The sequence below is a fragment of the Pseudorasbora parva genome, chromosome 15 (genome assembly GCF_024679245.1).
Source record: "Pseudorasbora parva isolate DD20220531a chromosome 15, ASM2467924v1, whole genome shotgun sequence".
NCBI lineage: Eukaryota > Metazoa > Chordata > Actinopteri > Cypriniformes > Gobionidae > Pseudorasbora > Pseudorasbora parva.
In genome coordinates, this window is record NC_090186.1 from 9722943 (window position 1) to 9735843 (window position 12901).

Here is a 12901-nt window from a genome sequence, read left to right on the forward strand (position 1 = left end):
CTTTCAGGGCTTGGCCCCTAATAATAAAGTAAACTAACGATTGCAATAGGGGCTACAGCCCTTTCAGGGCTTGGCCCCTAATAATATAGGAAACTAACAGATACAATAGGGGCTACAGCCCTTTCAGGGCTTGGCCCCTAATTATTTAAAACACCTCTGAATACCTCTTAAGCAAACTAACCCTGGAACATGAGCTGCTCCGGAGCAGGTTATGGTCAGAGAATGAGTTGCCATGGTTACTTGCATAACCTGAAAATGATCTCCGTTTTTGGAACCAAAAGTTGAGGTTATCCGCTAACTTACTGTTTAAGTAAGTTTAAGAACTTACTTCAAGTAAGTTGCTTTTTGGAATACTAGTATATGCACTACATTATGGTGTAACTACATTTCCCCAGCTGTTTTTTGGAAAATAACTAATAAATGATACCTGTCACAGCAGTTTGCCTTGCCACCATGTTTAAAGTTTAGGGAACGCCCATCTCGGGAATTCGGGTATCAAATTAATTTTCGTATTTCGTATTTCGTACTTCCCAGTGGTAAACACGACATCAGAGGGCGTTCATGTGCAATATTTACCGAGGAAACTCGTTAGATAATTCAGATAGCACGTGAAGGCAGCATGAGACCATGATTGACTGACAGGATGTAAAGAGAGTTTCAATCAGTATAACAAAAAAAAAAACCATACCTTTAATTCCCTGATATGTGTAGGTTGTCAAGGACTGCGGCAATCCTGATATTCTTTTACACAAAGGTAAATTTATGTGAATGGCATATTCAACAATGGCACATCAAGGATGTCTATATACCAGCATCAATAGTATTTAAGTATAAAACGCTCAATAGTATTTATATATTTCATGTTACTGTTCATTCTGTATCTATTAACATACACATACTAGCATACACTCAGAATTGCATTAAAATACACATACAGCAAAAGTGACCACAACTGACTAGAGCAACACACTTAAAGTGAACATTCTTCGGTCGCAAAGATTTTCTTCCTTTGTTTCTTTAGATTCTGGCTCTAATCTGTCAAGTCACATTTTCATTTATTCCTCAGTGACATCATTTCTCTTTTTCTTTCTCTCTTGCTTTCTCTTTCCAATGTATATGAGCTCATGCTTGTTGATTTCCAGACCCTCGTGCGGTCTTTTCACCATCTGCTCCCTAGCGCCAAGACAGCCAGACCATAGCTGCGGGGTTGTCTGTATACTTGGAAAGAGAATATTCTTTTAAGATGTCACCTCACTGCCAATATCATTTTTTCAATTTCCTTGTACACAAAGCCATTATGTTTTCATTATGGCTCACAAATGAACATCGGACAAGAGCTGAAAATATAGTTTGAGTTTCAGTCCTCTGACAATACTGTTGTTGCACCAAAAACAGTGCAAGGACGGACGGGAGATACATATAGGCTGTTTAAAGTGATGACATGGTATCACTGTTATTAAAAACTGTGAATAAATACAGAAGTGACACTTTATCTATTTTTCCAGGTTGGACGGCTTCCCATTGAGTCATTTAGTCTAGCGTGGCTGTCTCGTGTTCTTCCTCAGCCGTTCGATCATCTCCACATGCAGGGCTCTTGAAGAACTCTCCAGTCGAGTGGCGATGTCTGATGCGGTACGCAGCATTTCTTCAAAGGCAAGGGACTCCTCTTTTATTCTTAGATAAAGACATAAAGCAGACACAAGATCAGAAATAATCCAAGACAGGCAAAAAAAGAGAGAGCAGGATGGAGGAGAAGCAGGAAATGAATGGGCCTCCTTAGGGCCTCAGTTTAGTTTTTCTTAAACCAGGGGCCTCAAAGGGGCTGAAATTCACATTCCTTCCAACTGTCTAGGCTGGTGATGGAAAACCCAGAGACCAGAATCAAAGCAGCATCATTGTGGCTAGTCTGAGGCTCTATGTTTCAATGCAACTCATCACTGGGTTTATATGCATATATTTCTTGTTAAGGATCTTTTCAAGAGTTTTACATGGTTGTAATATGTTTACTGTCTTTTACCTTGAAAGTGTTTATGAATGCAGCCTTGCAACTTGACTCTTAAAGGGGTACTTCAGAGCTGGGAAGATGAATGTGTATTTGGGCACCAAATGTAAACTGGGTCATCAATGTAGTAGAAATGTGAAATCATTTTTTGAATTAGGTGCTTTCTAGACTGAGAAAAGACAGAAAATGTTTTGTCTCATGGGGATGAAAAACTACAATTCCCAGAATGCTTCGCTGCCCTGTGAGGCCATTCCCAAAGCCACCTACTGGATTACTGTGACTGAGTTGGAGAAGACACTACAATCAAAAACTGAACATGTGTGTTTAATATAATGAGTGAGTCACCACGCGAGTATCACAGCACTGAGCACTAACTGCAGGATTTAGATAAATGAGCTGATGAGCTCTCGTGATGAGAGCTGAGGTAATCGCGACTACACTCGCGGCATACATTCACAACGCGAGTTCAGTCTGGCGCGTTTCAGTTCATGCAATTGCAAGCTTAACTTTCATAGAAATTAATTTGAGAAGTTAAAAGACTTACATTGCTCAGCATAGCTCCGTTAAAATGAGTGCCTGTAGTGCCATGTGCGGGTTCAAAACATGCGGAAATGGCTCCCCCTGCTGGCTGTAGTCTTTAGCCTTTGGCCAAACATTCCTCCTATGATGCAAATATCGTCAATTTGCGTCATAGGAGGAATTTTTCCAGAAATAAAATGCATAAATCTCTTGTCTTCGGGGGATATGAGAGGGGAAAGCACAATCACTTGAATATACTCCAGGGTTTCTACTGATACAAAGCCATTTGCTAATCGCTGAAGTAACCCTTTAAAGGAGTAGTTCACTCTAAAATGAAAATTACCCCATGATTTACCCTCAAGCCATCCTTGGTGTATATGACTTTCTTCTTTCAGATAAACACAATCGGAGTTATATTAATAAATATACTGCTTCCAATCTTTATAATGACAGTCAAGTCAACTGTATTTATATAGCGCTTTTACAATGACGATTGTTTCAAAGCAGCTTCACAGTGTTCAACAGGAAAATATTGCAACAAAATTTGATTTGGCTGTACAGTCATTTCTGGAGAAAACAGTAATGTTATCAGCTCATTTCAATTTATCATATAGCGACAATGTGGCCAGATCACTGATATAGTTGATACAGTTAATTTAGTAATTATTTTATATGGATATTTAACTTAGATTGAAATGTTAGTGTCCCCAACTGAGCAAGCCAAGCCAAAGGCGACAGTAGCAAGGAACCAAAACTCCATCAGGGCATGATGGAGAAAAATAAACCTTGGGAGAAACCAGACTCAGTCGGGGTGCCAGTTCTCCTCTGGCCTATTAACAAACAGTGTAGGATTATTATTCTGGCAACCTTACAGGTCAGAAATAATATTAGATCGGAATATTCGAAAGTTCGAGGTATCACACAAGAGACGGGTTTATTGAGAATAATGCGTCGATTACACAAAAATAGGAATATTTGAAGAATCGGAATCATCACGCCGGAGACGGGTTTATTTAGGATGACGTGTCGAGTAAACAATTATTAAATATGAATATTCGAATGACCGGGGTCGTCACGCCAGAAACAGGTTTATTGAGGATGACGTGTCGGTGAGGCAAATTCAGAGGAGACACTAATTGACACGGTCTCCGCAGACACTCCAGGGATGCTCTGGTCATGCCCTGGATACGGCCCGGATCCGGCTGACTGCAGTAAACCAGTGATGGGGTCCATTGAGTTTGAAGCTCAAAAAATAAATCCATCCATAATAAACGCACTCCACATGGCTCCGGGGGTTAATAAAAGCCTTCTGAAGCTAATCGATGGGGTTTAGTAAGAAACATTTCCATATTTAAAACTTTATAAAGTAAAATATCTAGTTTCCACCAGACCGCCTTCCAAATTCAACTTAAGAAAAAAGCGTAACTGACATGAGTGTGTAAGTTGAATACGGAAGGTGGTCTGGTCGGTCCTCCGGAGCCGTGTGGAATACTTTTTATTATGGATGGATTTGCTTTTTTTTTTTTTAGCTTCAAACTTATTGGTCCCCATCACTGCCATTATAAAGATTGGAAGCATCAGGATATTTAATAATATAACTCTGATTGTGTTCATCTGAAAGAAGTCATATACATCTAGGATGACTTGAGGGTGAGTAAATCCTCAGGTAATTTTCATTTTAAAGTGAACTAATTCTTTAAGCTGCAATATGTACTCACTGGCCAAGAAATTCAATTGTAAATCTTTTCACAATTTTTATAAAAAAATAATTACATTGATCAAAAGTGACATTAAAGATTTACATTTCATATAAAAGCTGTTATTTTGATCAAAGCTGATATATTCATCAAAGAATCCTGAAAAGTATAACGACTTCCAGAAAAATACTAAGCAGCACAACAGTTTTCTTGAAAACTGAGCAGCAGTTTTGAGCAACTCTCAAGGTACAGTGCTGTCACTGGGGCGGTACCCTAAGGTACAAAAGTAAAAAGGTACATCTTTGTACCTTACTCACCCCCTAAATGGTACATATTGGTACCTTAAAAGGTACTTAAGAGTGCGACTTAGTACCTTAAAGGCACATAATAGAACCTTAAAGGTACATTACCTTTTTGGTTTTGTACCTTAGGGTACCACCCCAGTGACAGCAATGTACCTTTTTTTCTGACAGTGTAAAATACAATAACGACCCCTGATCTTCCATCACCATTTCTTCTCTGTGAGAACCAAATCATACAATTTTGACTCAAAAATTTCTCTTCCACAAATGAAATATTTCCCCGATTGAGGTTTGTTGCCTTTAAGCATCTTAAATAATTAAAAGAGTTTTGCCTCGAAGATAAGAGGATATGACTGTCTTATTAGGATTCAACTCATCTCACTTCTGAATTCCAGCCGAAGTGTCTTGTGCGTCTCCCTCCAGCTGGCTCTCCATCTCCTCTGCTGCCTTTGTCACCTCACTCTCACAGCTCACATGATCCTCCCTGATTCCAACAATGTTTTCTTGGATCACCTCCTCATAGCGTTGATCTCCCATTTCTGCTCCAACAAACTGGACCAGATTCTCCATCACTGCCTGGTTCCCATGTTGAAGGGCCTTTAGATAAGCAACTTCCTCTCTGAAAGCTCGTAACCGCCTTGACATGACTTGGCTGGTGTGGAAGTTTACATAACAGTCGCCGCCTTCAGTCTCTGGCAGAGTTTGAAAAAGTGGCCTGGTTTTGTCTGGCTCATCTCCGGCTGTATGGAAGACTGGAGCAGAGGAGTTGCCCGTGACCACAACCCCGGAGACATCACCCGATCCCAATTCTCCATCATCACCACTCTGGCAGTAGACTGCCATCACCAGGAGTGTGAAGAGCCAAGTGCCCAGTGTTGAGTACATCCTCATCATGACCCAGAAGTGGGAATAACTTGTTTGACCTGGGACCTGACGGAGTGATGGATCTCAAGCGATGAGAAATGTGAGGTCCCTCTTGAGCCTCTCAAAGCGGGACAGAGCTTTTCCACACAGTCACCACTGCTGCACAGCTATGACCTCATCTGTGAAGAAAAACAAAAGCTCAAATACTGTTTTGCTTTGAGAACAGGCAAAACTTGTATTTCTTTAAAATGCTGGCAAGTATTTACAAGAGCAATATATTTAATCACTGCGCAAACAAATTAAAATAAAAACACTTAAACATTTGAATTGGTCTGTTATTTATAGCAGCATTTATTATAAGACCAAGCATATGACATTTTATTTACAGCATACAATCATGTTACGGACCGCGTGAGCGCCGCGTTCTCGATCACAAAACTCTCCTTTCCTGCACCGTGGCGTGAATAAATCACAATCTTAATACATGAGTTTTAGGTTTTATCCTACGTTTTTAATGGAAAAAAAATTATCACATGCATAAATGCACTAATTTTGACAGTTAAGTATATCTTCCAATTACCTTTAACATGTTATATTTACATCGGTGTTTAGAGATAATTGGAGGTCTGGGGATGAAAGAAGTTGCTTTATTTGTGAAACTATACTGTCTGCCAACTGTAATGTGAAAGCTAAATGAAGCAGTCAGTTTTACAGGGTTTTCCGGAGCATGTGGTGGGGGGCTTCCTGCTGGTAGCGAGCACATTCATTTGTGTGAGGGCCTTGAGGTGTAGCACATGACCCTCTGAGAGGGAGGCTGTTTGTTTAGTCTTGAATGTACAAGGATGAGTGCTCTCTCGTGCTCATTCTTCACTCTTTCAAAGAAAAAGTGTGAGTCCCATTTTAGATAATACAACCACACAGGCCCTTATTAATCCTGGTGCTCGTTCCATTTTTTATAGATTCTACAGTGCATAGTGGACAGTGGCCACCGCTGTCACCAAATAGTAACGTTTCAATGGTTTTATAAACTAAGAAGGAATAAAAATAAATAATAAAAAAAGACTTTTGGGAGCATTTTGGAGAAGCAAAAGGAAAAAAAGAACATTAATTTAAGTTTATTTTTCATGTTTAAAACATACCATGAGGATTGTGTTTTTTACACTATATTCTTTTCTTACTCTAGTCTTATAATCTTAATAAATTTTGCATCTTTGTTCACATTTAAATACATTTTTGTTGATAATTTACTCTAAAAAGTATACTAGAAAATAGAATTAGTATGTCCCAAATTGTAGTATGCTGAGAAGAGTAAAGATACCCAGATGGTTTACTTTTTCCGCTCAGAATTTGAAGTGCGGATCGATGTGCACTCTAACGGCTGATATTGCCCACAACCCATTGCGAGTTGGACGAGGATCGATTAGAACTACAATCGCGGATAAAAAGCGTTAAAAAACTACAAACATGACAAATGTGCGGGTCAGACGGTTAAGTTGAGAGGTTAAGATAAAGGTTTGTGTTATCAAATATTAGTATTTAACCTGACAAAATTATAATTTATACAGTGCTATATACATAATTTTCACCTGCAGCAGCATTGTTAAGCTATTCTGCAGCAACTTTTGTAATGATACGTTTGGCCATTAACTTTTAAATGCATCATTATACTGCAAACACACAAGGAGAGTCTCTGCATTAAAGAGCCACACATGGCAAATCAACGTGATACTATACATATGTCTGCCATACGGTAGAAAATTAAACTGCATGGGGAGATTTTAACTGTGACAAATCTGACGATGATTGACAGGGCAGTTTAAACTGTGATGTGATGCATATAACTAAGCAACAGAGTCCGATACAGATGACGAAGTAGTATGTCCCGAAGCTTGTATTCTTTTCTGCTACTCACTCAAAAGTATGTACTTTTTCTTCACAAAAAGAGTACATACTTTTAGGAAAGTAGGCAAACTGGGACATTTGTCTCATGGGGATGAAAGACAATTCCCAGAATGCTTCGCTGCCCTACAAGGCCACTCCCAAAGCCACCGCTACTGAATCACTGTGACTGAATCACTTTCCCACAGCGTTCGTTCATCTTCATAAAATCAGTTCAGTTGGAGAACAGACACTACAATTAAAAACTGAATGTGTTTGTTCAATATAATGAGTGAGCCGCTGAGCGAGTGTCGCAGCGCAAACGCTGCAGGAGTCACATTACATTCATCATGATGAATGAGCTGAATGAGCTCACACTCGCTGCATACATTCACAGTCCGTGTTCTGTCTGGCGTGTTTTTAGTTCTTGCCTTTGGAAGCTTAACTGAATTCATTTGAGAAGTTGAAACACTCACTTTGCTCCGCTGCTCAATTTACATGAATGTCCGCGGCTGCCCGAGCTATGTGAGTGTTATCTCCATAAATAGCTCCCTCTGCTGGCTGTATTCTTTACACTCTGGACAAAATTCCTCCGATGACGCAAATTGGCAATATTTGCATCATCAGAGGATTTTACTCCAGGATATACTCCAGAGGATATACTCCAGCGTTTCTACTGATACAAAGCCATATGCTAATCGCTGAAGTAACCCTTTAAGGTTTTTGATTAAAATATTGTAGGATTTTTCTCCATATAATGGACTTCAATGGGCACCAAACGCTTCAAGGTCCGTCAGTTTCAGTCCAGCTTCAAAGGGCTTTAAACGATACCAGACAACACTATTCCGTATTATGTGACTTTACGAACGTGCATCACAGAACAGAGCAAGGCGGGCATTTGTACTTTTTTAAATGACCGATTGTTTCGCTATAGATAAGACCCTTATTCATCGTCTGCTATTGTTTAAAGCCCCTTGAAGCTGCACTGAAACTGTCGCTTGGACCTTGAACTGTTTGGTGCCCATTGAAGTCCATTATATCGAGAAAGATGCTACAATGTTTTCATCAAAAACCTTAATTTCTTTTCGACTGAAGAAAGAAAGAAAGACATGGAGGTGAGTAAATTATCAGTAAAAGTTTATTAAAAAGTGAACTAATCCTTTAGTTCACCCCAAAATGAAACTTATGCCACCATTTACTCATGCTTGATCCAAACCTGTTTGAATGTGTTTCTTCTGCTGAACACGTAAGATGATATTTTGAAAATTGTCAGTAACCAAACAGCTGATGGTTTATGGAAGTCAATGGATGTTTCCCCATGTTTTTCAAAATGTCTTCTTTTGTGTTCAGCAGAAGACAGCAATTCAAACATGTTTGGAACAACTTGAAGGTCAGTAAATGGTGACAGAATTTTCATTTGTATCCCTTTAAGGATATTTAGTTATTATCAAATCAAGACGAAAATGGTCTTTTTCTGAATTTTGCAGTGAAGTTATTATAGCTGCCGCTCGCTGATGCAGCAAAGACTCATCACCTCATTCCTCATGTCTCCAGATGTGACTGAACTGAACACAATTTCTTTCAGTGTCCTGTCTACTCCAGGGCGTCCCAACACTCCTCTCAACATCTGGAAACATGTGAAATGCGATATCTGTCTTCAAGGGGAGACAGCAGCTCTTTTCCAGAGTGAGCACTTTGGGTTCTGCGGTAGAACAAAGTTCAGCTCGCTTTGCCTCAACAACAACAAAAAAGTCTTGTTCTGTGCAGCATCTGCTCATGTGTATAATATATAGATGGGCTCCTGGGCCAACATATTACATTGATCCTGAAATATTCTTATCTAAAAGTTTTATCCTAACCATATCCCTACCCCTTAACTTAACCATACCCATAAATGGAAATGATAAGTGAATAACATATGTATACTAGAAGCACCTAACCTAATTTAGGTTGCAAGCCTAAATTTAATATAAACTTGGTTAATTGGAATGTTGGTCCAGGAACTTGTTCCACTTGATGAGATCAGGTTCTGCTGCATTCAGAAAAATAACACTTTAATAAGTCACTGGCTACCTATGTTATTAAATAAATTGTTTTTGTTTTGATTTGTTTTTTACTTTTTAAAGACACTAGCAATGTTTATTAAACTCTTTTAGTAACAAACCATTTAAATGAGTATCGTCAAGACCATCTTTGCCTCTCCACAGAAGTAATTTGCTGCTGATTGACATTTGTGCTCCGAGAAAGGATAATATCTATAACTCAGCAGACCAACACAGCCTGAAATGAACTTCTGCTCTGCTGTGCACACAATGATGCATTTCTCATTAAGTCTCGAAGCACTTTGAGAAAATGAATGAATCTCTTTCATTATTTTCCCCTGTGAAAATTAAACACTGAAATGTTTTTACTTAAGTCTGAATGTGTCAAATGTATTGAGTTGAGAAATATATATATATAATTGTATATATATATATATATATATATATATATATATATATATATATATATATATATATATATATATATATATATATATATAAAGTTTTTCTTAAACCACATTATTTTTTTGATTTACTGATCAACATTGTGAATGAACAATGGCACAGATGCCTTGATTTGATTAGCTGCTCCATTTTTATCCCACACAATTGCCCGCACTACCAGTCCAGAACTCGTAATTTTTTGGTTACGAGAAAACAGTTAAACAATTTAGACACTTAAATGATACTACTGGAACCATAAAAGCCCCTTTAAACAGCGCTTTTGACCTTTACGTTTCCTTCAGGCACCTTTATTAGTAGCATTGTGTCATTCCTAAAAATAAATGCCAAACCATTTCAAAGCTAAGGAAATGCAGCATCTTTTTAATGATAACAGTCTAATGCTCAGTCCAAATAAAAAAGGCACAGTTAATCTTCAGTATTAATGCCAAGTGTCTGGAAGTTGTCATGTTCACCCTTGTGCTGAAACTCATCCATCAGAGCAGATGAAACATTTGGCATTTTAGAAGACTACCCAAATAAGTCTCTTTAAATGGAAAGTAAAAAGTAGCTTTTCCAGTTTTTGGCGTAATGTAGTCTTATTAAATGGGGGAAAAAATGTAATTGCCCATAACAACTCCTCACGTGCGCCAAAAGCAATTATTATTGTTCATTTTTTTCCCTTTTTTTAAAGGTGTGTTTCACTGCGCATATGTAGGTGAACTGAAAGATGATATTCCCATGAGTAACAGGATATATTTAAACCTGGATATATTTACACAGATCACTAAAAGCACTGAATCATGCACTCAATCAGTGGTCAGCTTCAATTTATTAGACCATGAATGCATAAACTAGAGCTGCCATATTCATCAAGATGCATGTTTTTCGAGGTAGGAACGTGAATAAAATCAAAGCCAAATTCACAAAGCCAAAAACTGACAGAACTCACCAGAATCTTCAGCCATATCACAAGTTAGAGCCATGTGTCTGGTCAAATGTTTAAAGCTCCGTTCTTTGCTCTGCCATTCAAAGGCTGAGAAGTGGAGCACATAATCAGCCTGCCTTAAACCTCTTCCAACAAACTTTGGGAACCTAAAAGTCTGTGCTCCTATTTGGAGACTACTGGAAGGGGAGGGAGTGTTTATAAAAAGGGAGAAACTCAATGATTTCTTTCTTTTGTGGTCAGGAGAGTGACGGGGGGGGAGAGAGAGAGAGAGAGAGAGAGAGAGAGAGAGAGAGAGAGAGAGAGAGAGAGAGAGAGAGAGAGAGAGAGAGAGAGAGAGAGAGAGAGAGAGAGAGAGAGAGAGAGAGAGAGAGAGAGAGAGAGAAAATATTAGGGGGGAGCTTGGGGTAATCTAGTTCACATATGTGCCCTGATGTCTGATAAAGTATGAGATTTTTGCAGAAATAGGGAAGTCTTTTTATGACCATACCGGACTTTCACTCAGCCATCATTTTAATAGTGAGAACTTCAAGATATGAATGAATGAAGGGACTGAAAGCTGCTAAAACATTTTTAAAAAAACTCTTTCTAAGGCTCTGGACTTCACGACGGGTAAAAACCAGTTATAAAAACATCACATCCGCTTCTCAAACTCAAAGTTTATCCATTATTACCTGTCAAAAGATAAGTTTATACTATAAATCTTAATATTTTTTAGCAAAACCACACTGAAGGCTAACTACTTGACATAATGCTAATTTCCAGTAAGTAGCTCTTATAAACTTTCTATTCAGTTTCCCAGCTTTTTTTGATTCCTCTCTCATTGCTTGGGCTGGACACAGGACACATACAAAGAGCTTATTCATGAAAAACAAGAAAATGGACTGGAGGAAATACTTCAGAGGATGAAAAGTGATTTAATAAACATAATATTAGGAGGAATACTATTACATATATATGATGCTGTTCTTTTATTAAAGGGGTACTTCAGCACTGGGAAGATGAATGTGTATTTAAACTGGGTCATTTACAGAGTAGAAATGTGAAATTATTTTTGAATTTGGTGCCTTCTAGTCTGAAAAAAGCCAGAAAATGCTCATTTGGATGAAAGACAACTCCCAGAATGCATCGCTTCCCTGCCCTGCGAAGTCACTCCCAAAGCCAATGCTACTGGATTACTGGATCACTTTCCCACTGCGTTCATTTTCATAAAATCAGTTCAGTTAGAGAACAGACTACAACATTTAAAAACTGAATGTGTCTGTTCAATATAATGTGATTTAGCCGCTGAGGGAGAGTCACAGCACAAACGCTGCAGGAGTCAGATTACATTCATCATGATGAATGAGCTGAATGAGCTCTCGTGATGAGAGCTGAATTAAAAGCGTCCACGCTCGCAGCATACATTCACAGCGCGTGTTTTGTCTGTTTCGTTTTCAGTTCATGCCTTTGGAAGCTTAACTTTCATAGGAATTAAGTTAAAACACTCACTTTGCTCTGCACTGCTCCATTTACATGAATGCCCGGCCCACAGCTGCCCAACCGAGCACTGTGAGTGAGATCCCACCCCCAATGCGCGGGTTGAAAACATGCAGAAATAGGCCCTACTACTGGCTGTAGTTTTTAGCCACTGGCCAAAAAGTAATTCAAATATAGCTTGATCATTCAAATATACTCCCGGGTTTCTACTGATACAAAGCTTAATGCTAAAGCGTTGAAGTAACCAATTATCCTGAAAAAAATATTATGGTTTTCGGAAAAAAAGTTAAGCACAAAAATGTTTTCTATAGGGCCTTTAAATGTACATCTCAAAGCTCTTTACATGAACAGACAAAGCAGTACACAAAAATTGATACAAATGTTCAATAAAAAGCTACCCTAAAAAAAAATGTTTTAAGGCTAGATTTAAAAATGCAAAGGGGTAGAGCTTGCCTTGTCTCAATCGGTAAATAATTCTATAATTTTGGAGCTGTTGATAAAAAAGCCCTATCACTCATCCAACACGATCTCATGGTAATGCGTATCAATAGTACGAGCGTAAAAAATCTTGTGGAATGGATACACCAAAATGAGTTTTGACATGCAAATGCTACGCAGTTTTTTTGTGTGCATATGATACGCACTTTATGGCGTGTATATGACACGCTCTTGGGTAGGTTGAGGGGTGGGGGGTTCGTGCGTATAATATGCCATAAAGTACGTATCATATG

General features: G+C 38.6%; 1 protein-coding gene across 1 annotated transcript; it reads right to left on the minus strand.

Moving 5' to 3' along the window:
- Positions 1 to 745: 745 nt before the first annotated feature.
- si:ch211-142k18.1 (uncharacterized) lies at positions 746 to 10845 on the minus strand. The gene is made up of 3 exons (XM_067418495.1): positions 10698 to 10845; positions 4903 to 5563; positions 746 to 1674 (listed from the first exon to the last, which is right to left on the minus strand). Exons 2-3 carry the CDS (start codon positions 5412 to 5414, stop codon positions 1536 to 1538), a joined length of 651 nt encoding a protein of 216 aa, XP_067274596.1. The 5' UTR covers positions 5415 to 5563; positions 10698 to 10845; the 3' UTR covers positions 746 to 1535.
- Positions 10846 to 12901: the final 2056 nt, after the last annotated feature.